Raw genomic sequence first — 21,090 nt, forward strand, 5'->3', positions numbered from 1 at the left:
TCCCGGGGAATAGACAGCAGAGCAAGACATAGGGGCCCTCGTTGTGATTATGGCAGCCAGCACGATGTCCATAGGGAAGCAAAGCTATTTACCTCCACCACCCTGGCCGAACTACCACCCACCATATTTATAGATTAATAGTTCATAGTTATAGAAGAGCTGCCACCCTCATGGGTCCTCTGAAGGCACTGAAAGTTTGCTGAGCGGTCGCAATATTTCAGGCAGCCATTCAGCAGACTTCTTTGTTTTTCCCAAACAAACCCCCAAAGCAGGAGTATGTTCTTTAAAAACAAAAAAAGGCATGATTCTGGCAACCTGGAGATGTTCTCCCAGGATGTTTAGGTAATTGTTTATCTTTTTCTGTTTGGAACGTCCATGACGTCCGTGGCAGTCCCAAACTGAAAAAGTACATCAGACGGTCTGCTCTAAATAGGTCACACAGTCTGATGCACCCACACCAACGGCCCCAACTCTGTCCGCACATCAGTGTAGGGTTTATGCTGCTGCAGACAGTAGGGGTACTGCCGTCAGAAACATGACAGTCCACCCAACTCAAAATAGAGCAGATGGATCGTCGGCTTGATACTCAGGGTAGTGTGCCATGTCTGTGGTAAAGTATCACACGTGCCAGACCCATAGTCTTGCAGGCTCATGCAACAGTACAAACACTGAGGTTCCAGAGACCGGTCAAGTTTAATCGATACAGGTAACACCAATCTTAGAGGCTCAGACCTCAGACAACGAAAGCGGTAATGTCATAAAGGAAAGCTCTTCGACTCCTCATCAGGGGCTGTAAGGGCTATATAAATATCATGACAACTGCAATAATAAAGCTTTATCAATATTGATAAGGAAATGCCTCCATGCAAGGCATGAATTAGCAGTCGCAACAAGGTAAAAAACACCAGTAATAGGTATATAGATGAATTTTCACTCAAGTTGCTTCAAATATCTTTTGGACATGTGATCAGTTTGCCCCCAAATATTAGCTTATCAGTTTATAAAATGAAATAAAAAACATTTTGCTATTAAATGCAACCATTTCAGTTTGAATAAATGAAGTCAATTACTTCATTCAAAAGTTTGTCCTGATAAGCCAGATTTTCCTTATAGGGAATATATATTTGACCCCAAATATAAGCGTATCATTTTCAACAAGTTCTAACATGTACTACTGAGACACATGAACGTATCCTGCTTTAGTTGCCCATCGTATTTCCACCACCGTAATTCCGGATATAATCATATCATGAATGCTCACAGTATGTCATGAATGCGCACCATTGTGACAGGGCTGGGTCCCATGATGATAGGAATGGCCACAATATTCCTAGACTGATCATCATTTGCTGGAGCCATTATTATACCAGGTATTGATGAGCATTTGTTCCAATAATGCCTACTACAAGCCAATGTGACAATCGTGGACATCACCAGCACCATCATGGCAGTGATGCCACAATATTCCAGGGACTGCCAACATTAAGCCGGTGCCACCAGTGTGCCGAAATGGGCTCCATCATGTCAGTCCAGTTCACAGTATCTCCAAAATGGCCACCAGTAGGCCTGGTGTGGACTTATAACTCCAGAGATGCTTACAAAATGTAAAAAAATGGTTGCCATGCTAAAGATGGCCTTCACCATGCCTACGATCGCTGCAACATTGCAACAATCAGTACTTCAGGGAGTGAATCCGTGATGTTAGAGTGTACATTTATTGAATCTATAATGAGCCTAAAAATTAAAAAGATATAGAATGTATATTATGTTTTTGGTTTCTATTTGGTGCTGATGAATGGGATATTGAAGGATGATTGAGAGTTATCTAGGTATGTTTTAATAAAAGAGCCCAAAGGGAGTGTTCTTTTTGACAGAAATGTTAGAGATGGCACCATATGCTGGAGGGTCACCAGATGCCTTGAGATCCCTGGGACATGGGGTCTCCAGGGAGGGGTGCCGTCGGCATTGAGAAGGACACTACATCATCCATATGCGCAGTGTCTCGAATTCACATGCAGCTCTACATGCAGATATAGGTACATGCAGAGACACACACATGTCCACTGTACACTTCACATCATTGGCTTCTTCCACCTAAAGAATCAGGATGTGTGTTTTTATTTTACTTACTGTCTCAAAGGCTTTCTCACACTCCCAGTCTGATTCCTGCTGATGTGCACGTGCCTGACTGACTCTGAGGTGTTCACCTAAGCTCAAGGGCTAAGGCCTTTCACAGCAGGCCCCTGCACTCACACTTGCACACCAGGAGCTGGGCCTACACCTCTTGCTGTGCAAGTTCAGACTTTCTGGTGGGGCTATGCCCCAACGTGCTTATGGGTAGACTGCCACTAGCCCCTACCCACATAGGAAGGATGTCAAATGTGTCACACCAGTCTTGCAAACCATCACCTCTGTGACGGTGTCCAGTGATAGATTTGTCTTATCCCGGTTAACATTGTTTTGATATTTAATTCAATGACATTCGATGTGTAGGGACTAAGATGAAGGAGACAAATTCTGAGATTTAGGTTTATCTTGGAAAGCTGCACCTCTAAATCTGAGAACGAACGAGTCCTAAAATTTCATAACCCCGCCACCGCTCTTATGTTACATTTATCTTGATGTCTTTATAAACTAATAGTTTTGTGACGTGTGACAACTACTCCGTTGGTGAGATACAGAGTCAGGGAATCCGCGTTCTAATTTACCTGCCCTTAAGAAGGAAGTAGTAAATGTTTGAAGAGGCAGTAAACTGTGCATGTCTAGCAAATGCTGACTTAAGACTAGAGTAGTGATACTAAGATTGGTTCCAAATTTTAGGAGAACGAGTTAGACCTGCACATACATGCGACTTATTTTGAAGATCCGGCAATGAAAAAAAATGAAACCCATGTGAGCCTCAAATTAAAGGTCTCTGGGCTAGGTTCTAATCAACATGCATGTTATATTTTATCCTAACTGTACTTTGTTCTTGAGGAAAGACGCAAGATACAAAAAGATGACAAACTAACTGCCTGTTTCTTTTCTCAGCTTGCTTGGACACTTTGTTTCTGGATGGCTCTGGACCGCTTGCCTCCCTGGCTGTCTGCGATAAGACCTCCCTTCTCTGTGCCAGTTTCAACACAGGAATCCACTCCCTCCACTTGGAGAATGGGAAAGGACCTGAGCTCCGCCACATAGCCAAGTTCTAAAGAGCAAAGTTTGTATACCTTGGCAAAAAACATGGGAGTCCACCATTTCTTCAGTCCATCATTACTGTGAACTGCTGGGTAAAAGTCCAGAAAGTTGACTAGGCCTCAGATTTAGTGGTAGCCAAATCATCTTGTGAGCCATATCATATACTCACTGCTAAATTCTTGACCACTTGTGCGTATAACTGAGATCAGTGTATACAACAATGACGAGGGACCGTTAACGCTCCAGCGAGGAGCACATCTACAGTTTGGATAGGTTCTGGTACCCCTCAGTACTCCTAAGTTCTAGGAGTCCAGTCCTTTCCTGCCTGGGCACCACATTTCACTGTGAAAGCAAATCAAAGAGCTGGAATCGGAGAGCATCATTTTCCCACTTGACTCGTTCGACTTACCATTTTGTCAGTTTTTTTAAATATGATTTTTTACGAATTTTTAGATGGACACGATTGTGTAAAGCGGTGGATTTTATAAATGTGTTTTTAAATGGACAGTTCTGGCATATCCTACCAGGATTCATATATAGTTAAAGGGACAGTACCAACATTTTTCAGCAGGACTGTTCCATGGTACAGCACCAACAATGCTTATTAGCACTGTTGTATTGTTACTAGGACAGCACCTGCACTCTCCACAGCACTGGGCTTTGATAAGAATGCCTCTAACAACATGGGTAGATGGGCTGTACCAGTACACCCGCGGTCTCCTCAGTTAAAGCGACAGTGCTGGAACTGGAATGCAATAGATGTATATTTAGTGGCACACTGGTAGCACTGCTTAATAACACTGTAACATGGTTTAGGAGACGATACTTGAAATCTCACCGCAACTGTAATATTGCTAAAGGGATACCACATATAGCACATATCCTCTTCATAGCACTATGACTTGAGTAAAGGGACGGTACTTGAAATTTCAACACAACTGTAACATTGCTAAGGGGTAGCACATATACTTTTCGTAGCACTATGACGTGAGTAAAGGCACTGTACTTGATCTCTTAGCTGTTCTATATTGTAGCTAATTGGACTGTGCTCGTATGCCGCAGTCCATAATACTGTTGAAGTAACCGTACGGAATCTCATTAAGTCTGTAATGTGGCTAAAGCAGCAGTAATAGCATTAAACATGACTGTAATTTAGCTAAAGGCTAACTGCAATGTGGTTAAAGGGACAGCGCTGGTCCATTCCTTCAGACCATCAAAATGCATGTCTGATGGTAGCGAACTGAACTGTCGGCAGATCTGTAATATGAATGGAGGTGAAGTAATGGAACTCAACGGTCTGTGACATAGCTGAGGGGACATTAGTAGCACTTTTATTGGGATAGGATTGTGATCACAAGTCCAGTACTGAAACCCTTTGCAGAATTGTAATATGGTAAACTGGACAATACTACATCTGTTGTGTTTTAAGGAACAGTACGTCATCTCAGTAGTATTGGAACTTGGTCAAAGGAGCATTTGTGCAAATCACAGTGGGGCTGGATTATCGAAGACCAGGATCAGACCTCCTGGACAGGAACAAAACAACCCCCTGGGCACAGCTGAGCACTTTTCAGATGGATTACAGAACCAGCAGCTGAACAGTACTTGGATTTCTCAGCAGGACGGCATGCGCTTCTCGCATAGAGAAAAGGGTGGAACATCTCTGGAGGTCTGCGGTGCCTATCCACTGACAGATTGAGCATTTTTCAAATGTAATGCGCTAGTGACAGCTGCCACTTTATTACAAGACTCTATGCTCAGCAAGATTGTACACGGTCCAAATGTTCTAGAGTGACACCCATTGTAAGTTCCATAAGGAATCCCATGCAGCCACAGAGACACTGAAAGGAATGACACTGCCACTTCTGCACAAGACTGACCTTCTCCTCCTAAAATGGAGTCTATACAATATCTCAACAGGTCATCAGTTACTGTGAGGCTTAGCACCAATGACATGTTTTGCACTTATGGCCACCGGGAAGATAAAATCTTTTGCATTTTGAGCCTTTGGCACTTATTATAAGTTCGAGAATAGACAGAATTGAGAAAATGGAGAAAGGTGAAGGCTGCCATGAGTTTACTTTCAGGTCTTCAAGATGGAAGAAAGCAGAAAAAAAAAGGAAAAAAAATGACTGATTTTATTTGGGGGGGGGGGGGGGATTTGTAATGTGGTTCAGGCAATGCAAGTGTTTGGTAGAACGTCCTCCAAGGGAGATGTCGAGCCTCCCATGTTATATTTCTATATTTATTTATTATAGTTGGGGCATACACCAGCATGCCAGTGGTTCATTCTATTTCAGTCAACAATAGAACTACTGATTTTCTTAATTAAACTTTAAGCTGGACTTTTGCATTTCTAGCTCTTAGGCAAGGATAGCAACATCTGCCTACATATTTGTATTGTCGCCTAGGCCATTTTGTCCTTCTTTTATTCCCCACAGTTGCTCGTTGTGAGGGGAATTAAATGTCTGAAACATTTGTCAGGGAAGTCATGGCAAACATTGGTGTATTTAACTTTATTGGCTAGAAATATGCAGAACCAAAAAACTAAAACAGCAAGTGTTACCCATGCCCTGTTTTTAAATCCCTGTACTTTTTATGCACCGGTTCCCCACCCTGATTATGGCTGCCTTATTTACTTTCTGTTTACGTAATATGTCTGTCTTGGCTTCCAGTCCAAGCATGAGTGGGTTCTGGAGGTTCCTTATACACAGAATGACATGAACACAGGAAAAAAAGTTGAACTTTAAAAAAAAAAGGCGGTTACCAGACATACATTTTGTACAAAATAATTTCAGTAAGTTGTTAACAATTAAGGTCCTTATTATAAGTTGAGCAAAGCTGTACTTCTGGGTGGTACACCACTATCAGTGCTTAATTTTAGCTGGTAGAAGCCTCCAGCACTCATTTTTGGGGACTAGCATTTATTTGTCCTCATCAGACATTTACAGAAAGGAAGAGAGGGAAAACATACAAAGGGAAAGACGGAGGAAGAGAAAGACGGAAAAACCATCATAAAAGGAGAAAGCAGGAACATGCAAGAGTCAGATAAAAAGTCAGGGATTGTCTGGTGATAGATTTAAGAGGCCTGGGGTGGATTCAAAACTGTGCAGCCCCAGTGTTTATTTAGTAATATAGTAAGTGCCGGGGCCTTGACCAGGAGGCCACTGAAGCTTGCACCACCCATCGCCCCTGCCATCGCTGCCAAAACAACTACTAACCATCTCTCTTGCATGTGAATGCGACACTTCAGATTATTCCAGGTCCCCAAAGCTAAAGGAAAGGCTGGGGAGGCAGGTATTAGTAATTTTTAATGTATATTTTATTCATAAACAACCGTTGTTCTGCTCATCTCTAAATTTGATGAGCAGCGCCACCATGTGGCAGACTGACATAAGTCCAGTGTTGACAATTAAGTGCCGGTGCCAAGTACTGGAAACCAATTAAGTGCGGGTGCTGAGCACCCAAAACCACCAACTCAAACGAATCCCTGCGCAGCCCTGATATTTGGCGCACTGTGAATTAATTGTTCCTGCCGCTGTCTTCTGAGCAGAGATTTTGCTCCTGCACTCAGTCTTTTACAAATTAAGCCCTGACCAATATGCTCAATTATAACAAGCCTCGTATTCTAGCACACAGATTTCCTGAGTGCAGGAACACTAAAGCCTATTTTACCTTTCGGAAAATCTGGGCGGTAAAATCATATGAGGCTCTGGCTGCACAGCCCGGACTTGCCCCCTGTTCAGCCTAGTTCCATGGTACAGGGGACCATGCAACGCGCACTCCTGCCAGCACAGACTCTTCTGTGCCCTGATGCCCTCCCCACCTCCTACCATTCACCTCCTCACCAACCCCGCTGCTTCCATTAACCCTGCCTTTCAGCAAGTGGTAAATGTAAGTATTTTTGTCCTGAGAATGGGGGCACCATGTTTTTAATGTGATTTCCTGTTCTAGGGACAAATATTCGTGCTGGCTGGACTTCTGTGCAGAGGTACATGCAAGAAACGTTATTTCCCATATATAAATCCTACCACCTTGTAATCACCGCCCAAGTGTTTATTTTCCATTCTAAGTAGTCCTGGCACATAGAAAAATAATACTTTTGGATTTTACCTTCTTGTGGTTCTAGTGATGCAGAGAAGGGTTTAGAACTGGCACTGGGGCAGAGTCTGAAGGGAAGACAAGTTATAGGATACTGGGGGAAAACGTAGACTGTTATTTTTACAAGCTCCCCCACCCCATGTAAAATTAAACTAGACCATCTACCTGAAAAATGTTTGTTATGAAGTGAAATACATTTTGTTTTTATAATGTATAAGCAAGTCTACCACTATACCCACACAGACATCTCCTGGTGTTGTTTCAGTTTGCACTTGAGCTCCACAAAAAAACCTCAGTCTCAGAGGTTGCCAATTCAAACTCACTAAGTTACCACAAACTTCAGGGAAATATCCAAGGCAGGCCTGATCTAACATTTCACATTTCCGAAGACCCTTCATTATGTCAATTGGAAGATCTGTTTTTTTAATCTTTTATGAAATAATTGTGTTTGTAGTTAATACAAGCAAACAAGACAAAAGGTCTCATTAAATGAAATATGTTACTAATAGATTCACAGCTTTCAATTTAATTATGGAATGCTTAGCTAGTGACGGACAGTCACAAAATTGTCTGCTTTTGCATACAGACCGCGAACATACTTCCAGCAAACAAGCCAAGGCATTTGTGTGACCATCAGGAGCGTAGCGAGGGGGCGGGGGGGGGGGGGGGGAGGGGGGCATTGGGGTGTTACACTTTCCTATATATGTGATAAATAGATGGGTTTAGGTGCTTTCAGTCGGGTATGGTGAGACTAGGGTGACCAGGTGTCCCGGATTTGCCCGGACAGTCCCCGTTTTTCGGCAGCTGTCCCAGCAGATTTCATAAAATTAAGCTCATGTCCCGGTTTTTTGAGAGGGTCGGCTGAAAAGGGTGGGAGGTATTTTTTCATGTTTCTGAAAGCAGGGATAGTTAGCAGCTGTTATAGGAGAGCAATTTAATCAACAGGCATGCAACTGGCTAAGGAGCACTGTCATTCTGTGAGGCGTCTGTCGTATTTTACCGGAAGTTTTGCACACACAGACAAATACGCCCACACACTCTCTTCCTTCTCTGTTTGGAAAGATTACATTTTTTGGGTTATTTCACAAAATAATCTGCTTTCTCTCACTTAGTACCCCCACCAATCCACATTCCTCTCCCTTTCCGCCCCACTTAAGTCCCTCTTTTGGGCCCAGCTTGGTGCATACTGTATTTTAACATTATGTGCCAGTGTGATTGTTGGGAAATGTTAAGCTCACTTCCCATTTTTACTGACCAAGCTACGCCACTGGTGACCATGCCCATTAAGTGGAGTGAACTCTGGAAATGAACAACAAAAGCAAATCCTATACAAAAGCAAACACTTGCTTTGCATAACCACACTTGCATACAATGAACAAAGAAACGTGAAAAAAATCTATTCAGAGAAAAGCACATAGCAAAATAATAGGAGGAGCAGATGAAGATTGCAAAGCAGTGAGCACACACATCAAGAGAACATTGCACGCAAAACTGGTAACATCTCAAGCTTTCCCAAGTAAGCCAGAGGTTGCTGCAGATCTGCACCAATGCAAACCAATTTCAAGCACAAACACTATTAAAACAAGCCCACACCAAAATGATCGTCAGATCGTCAATGTTACTGGCACATATACGCATGTAAGAGATAGGGTGAGCGGCCTACAAGCTATTGGGCGTAGATGCGCTCAAACACAGTGGAGTCCTTGTGTGGCAATGGGACTCTCCGCAGTGCTAATAAACCGTTTTACTGGGCTGCGTGGAATGCGAAGGGGATATGTTACCTTCATCATCTTCTTGGTGAAGGCACCCTTTAAGACGTTCCCAGTCCTCAAGGGGGAGTTTGTCCTTGCCCCAATGGACTAGTGGAAACATCTGCAGATATCGCATTGTCTCCGATCGGTGCTGGGCACCCTCCAGGTGGAACAATTGTCTTCCCCAGTTCTGTAGTATTTACAACTCCGGAATGACTATAAGGGAATGGTCTCTAACCTTTATGAAGTGCTTATTAAAGGTGCTCATTCGGGCCTTACCCTTGCATTTACCAGAACCAGATTGCAAACCATCCTCAGCAGAGACCATCTCCAGATGACTGGGCATACCTTCTGTCTCATGGTAGAGTTCTTTTGAAATCCCACGTGAAGTTCCTGTACTTTATGATTCTTCATGAACGGCATTAGACCCTGCGGAGGCTGCACGGCGCACAACTACTGCCTCATAGTCACAGCTAGAGATGTGTGGCAGAAGTCTTTAACATCTACCACATTCTGTGGTGCTGCCCAAGGCGGCCATATGGGCGCACCTGAAACAACACCATCAATCTTACGCTTATCCCTCCGCACACTTGGCCCTCCTTCCTTATGTATTGGATGGCCTGGATTTGGACGCCCATGCCCAGTGCTGTCTAGCCATAGCGGCTGCAAAACTATGTGTTCTACGCCACTGGTATCGACCTACGTGCCCCAACCACCCGAATAGATCATAAAGTGGCCATCCACAAACAGACTACATCTAAACTTAATGTCAAACTGGAGGCCTTCGAGAGGGTCTGGGGTACCTGCCTGAGGTAATCAACAAATCCAATACCAACCCCTTGACACCCACCATCATGCCACTACCCTCAAGGACATACCTCACTTTACGCCCCACACCTACTGAACTGGAGACCCTTGGCGGGCCACCTACCTGAGATACTGAGATTGAAGAAGCACCAATATCTCTCAACCCTCTACCCACTCTGGCCTTACTCACCTGAGGTATCATACACAAACAACTGCGCGCCATCCCCTTGATATCTCACGCTGCCACCTGCACTGCATACTACCCCTCTACACTCCTGGGCTCACATATCTGACCGTACTTTCTCTGACGCAGCTGTACGCTACATCCCCTACAAGCTGCAGAGTTGCACCCATGAGGTAATAATAGAACCCAGGGTGCCCTTCACAGACTCTCTCTCTGAGACACCACCAGCGAAGTAACTTATAGCTTTGATATCAATGTTGGAGTCAGGCAGGGTTGTGTTCTGGCCCCAGTTTTGTTTAATATTTTTATCAACGATGTTGAGAGTTACCTGAAGCCCCTAAACCTTGATGTGCCAGTTTGTGGCGGCCAAAAAACGTCAATCTTGCTTTTTGCCAACGATGCTGTGCTCCTGTCACGTACATGCATAAACTTTTGAAGGCATTCAAATGTTATTGCGATATAAAGAAGTTAAAGATTAACATCACAAAAACAAAAAACATAATCTTAAAGAGCAATAGTACGCTGAAGAGTTCCTTCAAAATCTATGGAATTCCTTTAGATCGTGTAGAACTTTATGGCTACCTTGGAGTGAGGTGTGACTCAAAGCTGACTTGGGCACTCTACTTATTAAAAAGTGTGGCCATGCTGAGCCAAAACACCAGTGAAGTCCTCAACTTAGCTAAAAGCCAGATTGATCGCCCCGCCCATGAGGCATATCGCGTGCAGCCTCTTGCGGCAGGGCTTTTTTTGGAACAGAGCTTTGGGGCTATAAAAAGGCCAAGGGGTTGGTAAGGGCAGAGAATCGTTTTTTACATCAACTACTTCTCCTTGGCCAAGGGACCCCAATGGACGGTTTGAGGCACGTGTGGAGCACTGTTGCTTTTCTTACTGGGGCCGATATTGCAGTGCAGCGGCAAAACTGTCCCCCACCACTGCAAACCCATCCCCACCCTTTCAGCCATCTGGGGAAACGCCTGATGCCTGTTATGGACAGTCTGGCCATGGTCTTGGCTTCTGCTCTACATCACCCTCCCTATTACCATGGCTCGTGACCATCCCAGCTTCTGCTCTGCCTCGCCCTCTTCGACAGTGCTTTATTGTACTAACACTCCTCCCTCACACTGAGTGCCTAGCGCTCCTATAACTTGTTTCAGTAGGCCGTTCATTTAGTAATTGATGCCAAGCGTCTGCTGTACCCGGCACTCCTTGTCTGCACTTGAGTGCAGCTCACAGCAGTGCTGGATTCTGCTCTGTCACCTGGCACTGCTTCTTTTATCATTGTAGGACAGGTAATTTGTTTCCAAAAACTGGACACCCAGCAGATAATCAGATATGCTTACCGGGTCACCTATTTGGTATTCAGAATGCCCAATGTCCATATTACTCTGTAATATTTATCAAAAGGTAATACAGTGCCAATGTATAACCTTTTCAGGTAACTCTTGGCAATGCAGTAGCTCACTGCTACCAACATTACCATCACCCTATTACCACAACTATCACCACCATTACCACCACTATTACCACAACTATTGCTTCCACCATTACCACCACCAATATTACCATCATTACCACCCCATGTCTATTACACAACCACCATTTCCACCTCTTGTACCACAACTACTATTACCATTAGCATCATTACCACTACCATCCTTGAGTTTACAGTAAAGGCTACCTTAGCAATCAGAGCGATTTGAGCCTTGTGGGAGCACAACATCCAGGGTGACCCCTCAACTCGTGTACTGGTAGATTTGTTTGCTATCGACTGTTTGAAGACAGGCCATTGAGATGCAGTTCCTCGGCTAAGAGAACTATACAGGCCCCCAGCTACCTGTGCATTACGGCCTATTGCTATCAGGAAATTGGATATTACATATTCCCTTCTTTAGCCTTATGTAGAGCCAACTCCAGATTGCCAACTCTTCAGGTCTAGTTGGCTATTTCAGAAATGCCCAAAAGTGTAACAAAAACACAGTCAAGGGACCACAGGCCCTGCTTCACTGTAAGCTTTGACTAGTGTTACTGTGCTAATGACCTGAACATTTATTTGAGCCTAGCTGAGACATGCCAGCAGGGTAAGGACCCTGCCCAGGGAAACAGGCTTTGCCCCATTTTAAGCACTACACGTTGCGTGGAAGTGGTATGGATTTTTGCAGAGATTCTGGCACAGCGTTGCACCAGGAATTCTTCCCACAAAACTAGGTGTTGTAGTAGTCGCTTTTCCATATTGAGCCATTGGTGGTCACTGGATTCTTTCCTATGGAAATACGACCCCTGATGCAGATTCAAAGCCGACAATTCTGAACCAAAGGGCTCTTGACAAGTGCGCTGAATCTGCCTTTACAAAGCCTGGACCTGTTCAGAATAAGGTCTAGACGTAGGCAGTTGAACGTACCTGCATGCGTGATATTAAAAATATTGCATTAGCGTAACTAATAGCGGCAGACATCTTTCTGCTCATTGATAACCAATGCTACCTAGTTTATAGCCATCTGTGGTATGTAAAGACTCACTCTCATGCGTGGACGTCATTTAGGGGTCGCCAGGGGTTGTTACTGGGACCCCTTGGCAGGCTCCTTGTGACTTCACACACAGTAATAAGGGGTAGGACCTCCTGTAACAAGACTCTCCACACACAAAGAATGCCCCTTGTGACCCCTGGCACTCCCTTATCGACCCCGAGCGCCAGCAGGGGCAAAATCTGTGCCAGTAACATAAGCAGCTCGTCCTTATGGACTTTGGTGGGACCTTCACTCTCTTTGTTTTTTGTCTTTTTTTAATTATACTAATAGTGAATAATATTACATTATTCGCTATTAGTTTCATTAAAAAAAGGAGTACAACTAGCTGGAATTTGACTTTCCCTAGCAGCTGAGGTACGTTAAAAAATGCTTTCAAATTGTTGTATGTTGCATGCGTGTTTGCAGTTTTGAGTGTGTTTATGTAAGAGAAAATGTGTGTATGCGTGAATGTGTGTGTGTGTGAATATGTGCGTATGTGTAAACCTGTGTTTAAGCATGTGTATGGGTGAGTGAAGGTCAAAGGGCATGTGAAGTCACTTCCGCTACCCCTGCCATTTTGGTGAATTGCTGTCCATGCTCTCATGTGTGAGACATTTTTAATAGCTCGCTCAGCAGTCAGGGCCTCATTTATTAGTTTTTACCGTAGGGCAGTGCCACAGGCCTTCCTGCTGTGCTACCCTGCAGCAAAAGGGTAGGAATGCACCAGATCTATCAGATACGGCGCATTCTGTTCTTTTCCCCTGCGCCGGCGCACAATGGACTGCAGTGCGCCAACCCAAGCACCTGTGCACCATGGTGCAAGGGTTAGAAACTTGAGATGTGGACAGTGGACCAAAAAGCAACATAAACAGCACCTGTGCCGTAAATTACCAATACATTTTAAATGCAAAGCAATCTTGTGTGCAAATCTCCAAATCTGCCCCCTGCCCAGAAGCACCTCCCCTAACATAGGGATATGAAACAACAAAACTGGATTGGAGCTGCACCACTAATAAACAAAAAATGTCCATTTGAAAATATCCACAAGCATTAGGAAATCATAATTCAATGAAGAGAGTGGCTGCTAAGACGAAGTGTGTATTGTTTTCTTCTTTATCGTTCTGTTCTTAAAAAAGCATCAGCCAACGCGTTTCATCTTTTTTACATTGGACTTCTTCAGGGCTGTAAGTTAAAAAATTTAGAAAATGCATTTACAAAAAACAAACTGTACATGACTAACCATACTTATATGTACACCACATATATATAACATAGACATAGAGACAACATCTTATAACAGTACAATATAGTAGGGGCGTCTCAATGCATAAAGGACCAATCAAAATCATTGGTCCAAAGGAACCATTAAAAATCATACCCAAAGAAACACAAAAACAATTTGAAAACATGCACAAATTTATTTTTCGAAGCAACTAAAAATATTGACATGAATATGTCAAACAAACAAGGAGAAGGGGAGAAGAAAGAAGAAAGATTTGGAAGATGGGTTAAAGATGCAAATGAAAATATATTATAAAGAGTGAGAAGACGAAGTGGAAAACATTAGAAAAAGCCACACGGTCCTCACCTAACTAAAACTACCACTAAAAATGGGATTATTTTGTTCACCCCAAAAGATATAAAGAAAGATACAGTCTATTAGCCCCATGGTAGTTTCAAAATGGGGTACACCCCATGGTACAAACATAGGTGAACCCAAACACCTTTGTGAATTGACCAATATAAATAAGAACGAGACCTACCACTATCATAATAGGGCAACAACCAAATCGCTGGGTTGTACCTTGATTGTGAGAACTATCCTGAGCAAAAGCCGTTACCTGGTATCTGTAAAAAACCAAACCAAGAAACCATATCTTAAACGTCCAAAAGCGCCTCTGCTATTATGGATAATCAGGAAATGCTCACAACATTAATACAATGCCTACCTGTTCGATACTTCAAAGTAATAATCCAAGCAGAGTTTATACAAATTGGCGTAATCCAATGTCCAAAAAATAAAGGTCATTGAAACGCGTGGTAAAATAGCCATATGACGGTGTTGAGCGTGCAGGTTCAAATAAGACTAGCACATATTGATGGAGACTATCCACCCTATCTTGGGCACCTATAGAATAAGAAATATAATTCCCTTTAGAGAAGTTGAAACACTATAATTCTTGAAAGTGATCGGTATGTTAATTCCATATTCAATTAGTCACAATTTGACAAAGTCTATTGCAAATATGGAGTCATGATACAAAAATGAAATCAACCAATATGCTATATGTATATAGATATTAGTCTATGCACAAAGTCCATAAACCCAGTTGGAACAAGGACATGTAGCCTGCACGAGAAATACACCGCAAGCATGAAATACCTTGAAATACATAAAAAACAGGTAGGGGATTGTCAAGAGGCATGCCAATATATATTTAGACAACAGATGTACAATTCCAAATTGGTCATTGATTCACATATCAGCCAAACGCAATGTTGCGAAATGATAATAAAATTCAATGGGAAACACTAAAAAGCGGCTCCAAATAAGAATATATCTAGAAAAATAGACACTGCCTGAGTCCGTAACAAGGGGCATGAACAGTGGTTCATTTTCAATCCGGCCGTAAGCAAGCCGTGCACTGCTGCAGCCCATATTTTACGTAGCCGGACGGCGAAACGTGATCACATGATACGATCACCAACGTGACGAAAACGTGAAAACCTCATTAGTAATGGGTCCTAATATATGCTGATGGTAACCCCAAGAGTGGGGTGACCCACGCGATCCCTCAACTAGAAGTAATAATGAAAATATATGATGACAGAAAGGGCCAAATCAAAAATTATCCCAGCATGTAAACGTTGATAATCAGCGATAAGGGCAGATTCCCAGCTATCCATAGCGTCTTCACAAAGGCTCACAGCACGGACAAAACCAGATGCTATGAGCAAGATATTGCAATGAAATCTGACTAGCTGAGATATTTTGCCACCATCCTGGAAAACCTATCATGTATAATACCAAGGGGGCAGATAATAGACTCATCTTAAAAAATGGAAATGAGACAGCAAAAAACAGGTGTGGCATTCAAGACCGTATTGGGAAAACAGAAACATAAATTATAGATTATACATAACACAAATCAAAACAGCATCAAAAATTTCAGAAACAGACCGTGACGTCATATAATGAAGGTCAGTGACCCATATGTACATCATACACCATATGATTGGCAACATAAGCACCAAAGATTGAGACCCGAGGTGAGATGTGCCCACCAACAAAATAATATGGATTTCAATAAAATCTTTTTAAACAAGAGGCAGTGGAGACAGGACAACAACAAGGTTAGAGAATTAGGAAGGGACTCCCTATTTGAACAAAATGGACTCCCAACAAAGCTATGTATTATGGGTTGAGCAAAAGGGGAATCCCCCTGATATGATAACCCAGATACAGAGGTTAATGAAGAGAGTGACATAGCAATACTGCAAATAGGCTAGACAGACCGAAAACTAAATGATATAATCTAGCAATCATAAATGGTAATGCAATTCCTCATCAGTTTTATGTCCCAATTCAGTACATTATGAGCGGCATATCCAAACAGCTTCCCTGCGGCATAAGGCCAACTCCCGATTTCCACCCCGGGGGTGTGCAGGAATGTGGTCAATGCCATGAAACCAGAATCTGCAATCGCCACCATGATGTTCCCCCATATGGTAAGTCATTGGATATTTTAAGTCATTGTTCTTAATCGCACGTATATGCTCTTGTATACTTAGCTTAAGTGGTCTGACAGTGCTTCCAACGTATATCTTTTCACACTCGCAACCCAATATGTATATCACATACTTTGTCTTACAATTTATTAAGTGTCTTATCTCATAATCCTTCATTGTGTTATATCGGAATTTTTTATCTTATTTTTCCCAAAGGAGCAGATGTTGCAGCCTTGACATGTGAAAAATCCATTGGGAGCAGGGGGGAGCCATGTTCTATTAATGACACTCTTAGTATAGCTGGGACAGTGCAAGTTTCTTAGGGTTTTGCCCCTGCGAAAAGTAACCTTCGGTATGGGCGTGATGTATTCCGTCAAACGGGGTTTAACGTACAGCAATGCCCAATGTTTCCTCAGAATTTTAAATAGTCTGTTACTATTGTTGGTGTATTGTGTAACAAAGGCCAGATTTGAGCTTTTTACCTTTTTAATGTTTCTTTCTGTTTTTTTCACTAATGTACTTGCTCTATGGACTTTTAGAATTCTTTGGTCAGCCTTTCTTAGAATCTCTTCATTGTAACCTCTATGTTTGAATCAATTTTTAGTCTCCAGAATGTTCTCCCTAAATGTGGTTTCAGAGCTACAGTTCCGTCGTACCCTTACCATTTCACTGAATGGAATGTTCCTGATGACAGACTTGGGGTGGGCAATAGTTGCATGCAGAGTGCTATTGTATGCTGTGGGTTTATGGAAAATGGTGCTTTGTATAGTATTATTCTCAATATAGAATAGGAGATCCAAGACTTCACTGCTTGTATGGCTGTGCTTAATGGTAAGATGCACATTGTAGGGACTGCTGTTAAGAAATGAGTGAAAATCACATAGTTGACTGGATGTGCCCTTCCATAATAAGATGATATCATCTATATACCTCCCCCAGAAGACAATCATGTCCATCCAGGGGGAGGCATACTCCCTCTCCCACCAACCCATGAACAGGCCAGCGTACGAGGGAGCAAACCTGGAGCCCATGGCGGCCCCCTGTATTTGATGGTACCAGGTTCCATCATGTAAGAAAACTTTTTTAGATAAGATAATATCAATCATCTGCATCAATATCTTATTATGCTCCATATGGTCTGCTGTACGTTTTCTTAAAAAGGATTGTACCACCATCATGCCAAAGTGCTTCTGTATGCATGTATTAAGTCCAGTTACATCCATGGTGACGAACATTGGATCATCTCACCATGTCATTCCTTCAAACTTTTGAAGGATACCTAGTGTCCTGTATATAGGCTGGAAGGTTGACCATGAAAGGTCGAAGGAATCTGTCGACATATTTGGAAAGCCGTTCTGTCGGTGAGTCGATGCTCGATATAATTGGGCGACCTAGAGAAAAAATGTCATCCTTATGAATCTTAGGGAGGATGTATATACAGGGAGCTAATGGATTGCTAACAGTGAGATAACCATATTCCTTATCAGAGAGTAAACCACTCTCACGCCAATCATGAAGTCTGGTGTTGATGTGGGTGACAAGGGAGGCCATGGGATTGGAGAAAACATGCTCATAGCAATTTGGGTCCCCATGTTGCCTGTTGATTTCATTCATGTAATCACTGGTATTCATCACTACCACATTACCTTCCTTGTCAGCCTCGCTGATGATAATTGAATCATCCCTACTAAGATTGTTTAATGCTATCCTTTCCACTCTTGTTAGATTCTGACTATGATTGTCTTCCCTTCTCGGACCATCCATTAATACTTTGTTACTTTTTCCTTAAATAGGTCAATGTTTCTATGTGTATTATTTGGCATGAATTTAGACCGGGATTTCAGCCCACTATTGATCTGCAAGTCCTCCATAATATTAAGGTCTTCTCTAAGGTGTTGGATGGTAATATGTTCATCCCCTGGTATTGACAAAACCATTTGTAGATCATGTAAATCAGAAACAGTATGTGTCACAGTATACGCCGGTGTAACAATGGAACATGCATTATAGAGATTTACATTGAAAAAATCTTTTAATTTCAACAGAAGTGTGAACCTATATAAGTCAATCAAAAGGTTTGCTGGATCTCCCAATTTGGAGGGACAAAAACCCAAACTGTCTTGGGTCTCTTTTTGTAATCTTGTTGCCTAACCTTAACCTTTCCATCTCTACTAAAAAAGCCGACGGTCCTAGAGAGATTGCTGAGTCAGCACCTCCATCTCATGAGGTACTACTGTCAATAGAGGTAAGGGAGCTGCTGCTTTTATCGACATTGAATCCACCAAGTCCTCCCTAGTTCTTTTCCCTTCGCCAGTGGGCCTGATGTTATCATATTTTCTGGCGAAAGTGTAGATCCTTCCATCCTTGTAATCATTCTCATCGCGCTTTATCTTTTTCAGTTTTTTATCCCGCAGATAAATTTGATGATTTTCGATTACCTTTTCATATATCTCATAATTTTTCTTGACTACATCTTTTAAGTCAGAACATTCAATCTCCCTTTCCAGATTTTCTATATCCAACCTTAATTTGGTAACCTTTTTGTCGGCATGCTTGATCAAGATCCGCATCATGATGCTAGATGCGTTCTCCGGATTATCTTCCCAATCCTTCAGTGAATCCTCATCGAGGTCCTCAAAGGTTGGGAATATTATTATCCTCAAGCCTTTCGGTATTTTTTTATTGTCCATATATTTTTTTAAGGTTAAGCTCCCCACCATCGAGCCATTTCTTGCTTTTTCAGCCTGTCTAGTTTCTGAAATTTTATTTTCAAACCTTCTCCTGACTGTCCTTCTGTCATATTCGAATCCCTTATTTGGATATTGGAGAAAAGGCCAAGGGCCATTTCCTCTCTCCTGTCGTTCAATTTGGACATAGCTTAAAAGGGCATGGGAAAGTACGGTTACGTTTATTCAACTAATTATTACTGGCTCAGACTGTGCTACTAGGTCCCAATAGTTAGAAACTCGAGATATGGACAGTGGACCAAAAAGCAACATATGCAGCACCTGTACCGTAAATTACCAAAACATTTTAAATGCATAGCAATCTTGTGTACAAATCTCCAAATGTGCCCCCTGCCCAGAAACACCTCCCCTAACAAGGGGATATGAAACAACAAAACTGGATTGGAGCTGCACCACTAATAATCAAAAAATTTCCATATGAAAATATCCACAAGCATTAGGAAATCATAATTCAGTGAAGAGAGTGGCTGCTAATATGAAGTGTGTATTATTTTCTTCTTTATTGTTCTGTTCGTAAAAAACTATCAGCCAACGCGTTTCGTCCTTTTTACATAGGACTTCTTCAGGGCTGTAAGATAAAAATGTATAAAATACATTTACAAAAAACAAACTGTACATAACTAACCACACTTATATGTACACAACATATATAACATAGACATAGAGACAACATCTTATAACAGTACAATATAGTATGTGCGTCTCAATGCATCAAGGACCACTCGAAATCATTGGTCTAAAGGAACCATTTAAAACCATACCCAAAGAAACACAAATACAACGCGAAAACATGCACAATGTTTTTTTCGTAGCATCAGAAAATATTGAATTGAATATGTCAAACAAATAAGCAGAAAGGGGAGAAGAAAGAAGAAAGATTTGGAAGATGGGCTAAAGATGCAAATGAAAATATATTATAAGGAGTGAGAAGACAAAGTGGAAAACATAAGATAAAGCCACACGGTCCTCACCTGACTGTGAAACTACAACTAAAAATGGGAATATTTTGTTAATCCCAAAAGACATAAAGAAAGATACAGTCTATTAGCCCCACGGTGGTTTCAAAACGGGGTACACCCCATGCTACAAACATAGGTGAACTCAAACACCGTTGTGAATTGACCAATATAAATAAGAAAGAGACCTACCACTATCATTATAGGGCAACAACCAACTCGCTGGCTTGTACCTTGATTGTGAGAACTATCCTGAACAAAAGCTGTTACCTGGCATCTGTAAACAATCATTGGCATAGCCAATAGGTCTCGCCTTTGGGACCTTCTAAGTGTTTAGCCATGCAACAGTTGATGCTGTTGTACCAATGATATTGTGCTGCATAACTAAATACTTATAAGGTCCCAAAGGCGAGACCTATTGGCTATGCCAATGCTTGTTGGTTACTGGAGTAGCATGCTACTCTCCGAAAAGAGCTTTGATGCCTCGTAAGGGGGAGTAAGCGCTATATAAATACAATTACAAGCCAGCTATGACAGTTGGAGCACTGCTCTGAAACCTGTGAGTGAAAAACAACTTTTTACACACTACCTATTTCATAAACTCTCGCTCCACCAACCATGCACAACAAACTGCGTATAGCCATGTCACTGGTCATCCAGAAAGCGCTCTGAGCCATCTTCAAGAGTGTGAGGAGCTTTTACAAATTTTACAATTCCGTATAATTAACACAGTGTTGTGATGTCTGTGTTTTCCAACTGGATGCAGAAAAATGTATTTTTTGCAATTGGAATTTCCCTGCTCGTTTCTGCTGCAGAGCAGTGCTCCCAACTTTCCGAGGCCGCCATACTGTTTCCGCCTTGCATTTCTGCGCGATGATGCCATGTGTTGGTTCCTTGCTCCTGGGCAGAGCATAAAACGCCTCATATATGGAAAAGGGAGAGAGAAGTGAAAATAAAGTCCTGACAGGCTTGTTTGGAAAAGTAACCCAGTGTTTGAACTTACAACGCCACTTTTGAATTATTGAATACTGTAGCTTTATGAAGCAGCCAGAGGCTTTTTATTCGCAAATCTTAACTCAAACCAGACTAGCGTTTCCTCTGCTCTTCATCACAGCTGCTAGTGGGAGGGGCCGA

The 21,090-nt window shown here is 42.3% G+C and overlaps 1 protein-coding gene across 2 annotated transcripts in view; it reads left to right on the forward strand.

The window, feature by feature from the left end:
- WDR31 (WD repeat domain 31) overlaps positions 1 to 5,306 on the forward strand; it is a 158,255-nt gene extending 152,949 nt beyond the window's left edge. Inside the window, exon 10 of one of the 2 annotated variants that reach the window (XM_085610282.1) lies at positions 3,031 to 5,306. In XM_085610282.1, coding sequence (XP_085466408.1) covers positions 3,031 to 3,191 — 161 coding nt within the window. In that variant the 3' untranslated portion in view covers positions 3,192 to 5,306. The remainder of the gene's footprint in view (positions 1 to 3,030) is intronic. The other variant, XM_085610291.1, reaches the window with a different exon arrangement.
- The last annotated feature ends 15,784 nt before the right edge of the window (positions 5,307 to 21,090 follow it).

Source organism: Triturus cristatus, chromosome 1_2, assembly GCF_964204655.1.
Source record: "Triturus cristatus chromosome 1_2, aTriCri1.1, whole genome shotgun sequence".
Taxonomy (NCBI): Eukaryota; Metazoa; Chordata; class Amphibia; order Caudata; family Salamandridae; genus Triturus; species Triturus cristatus.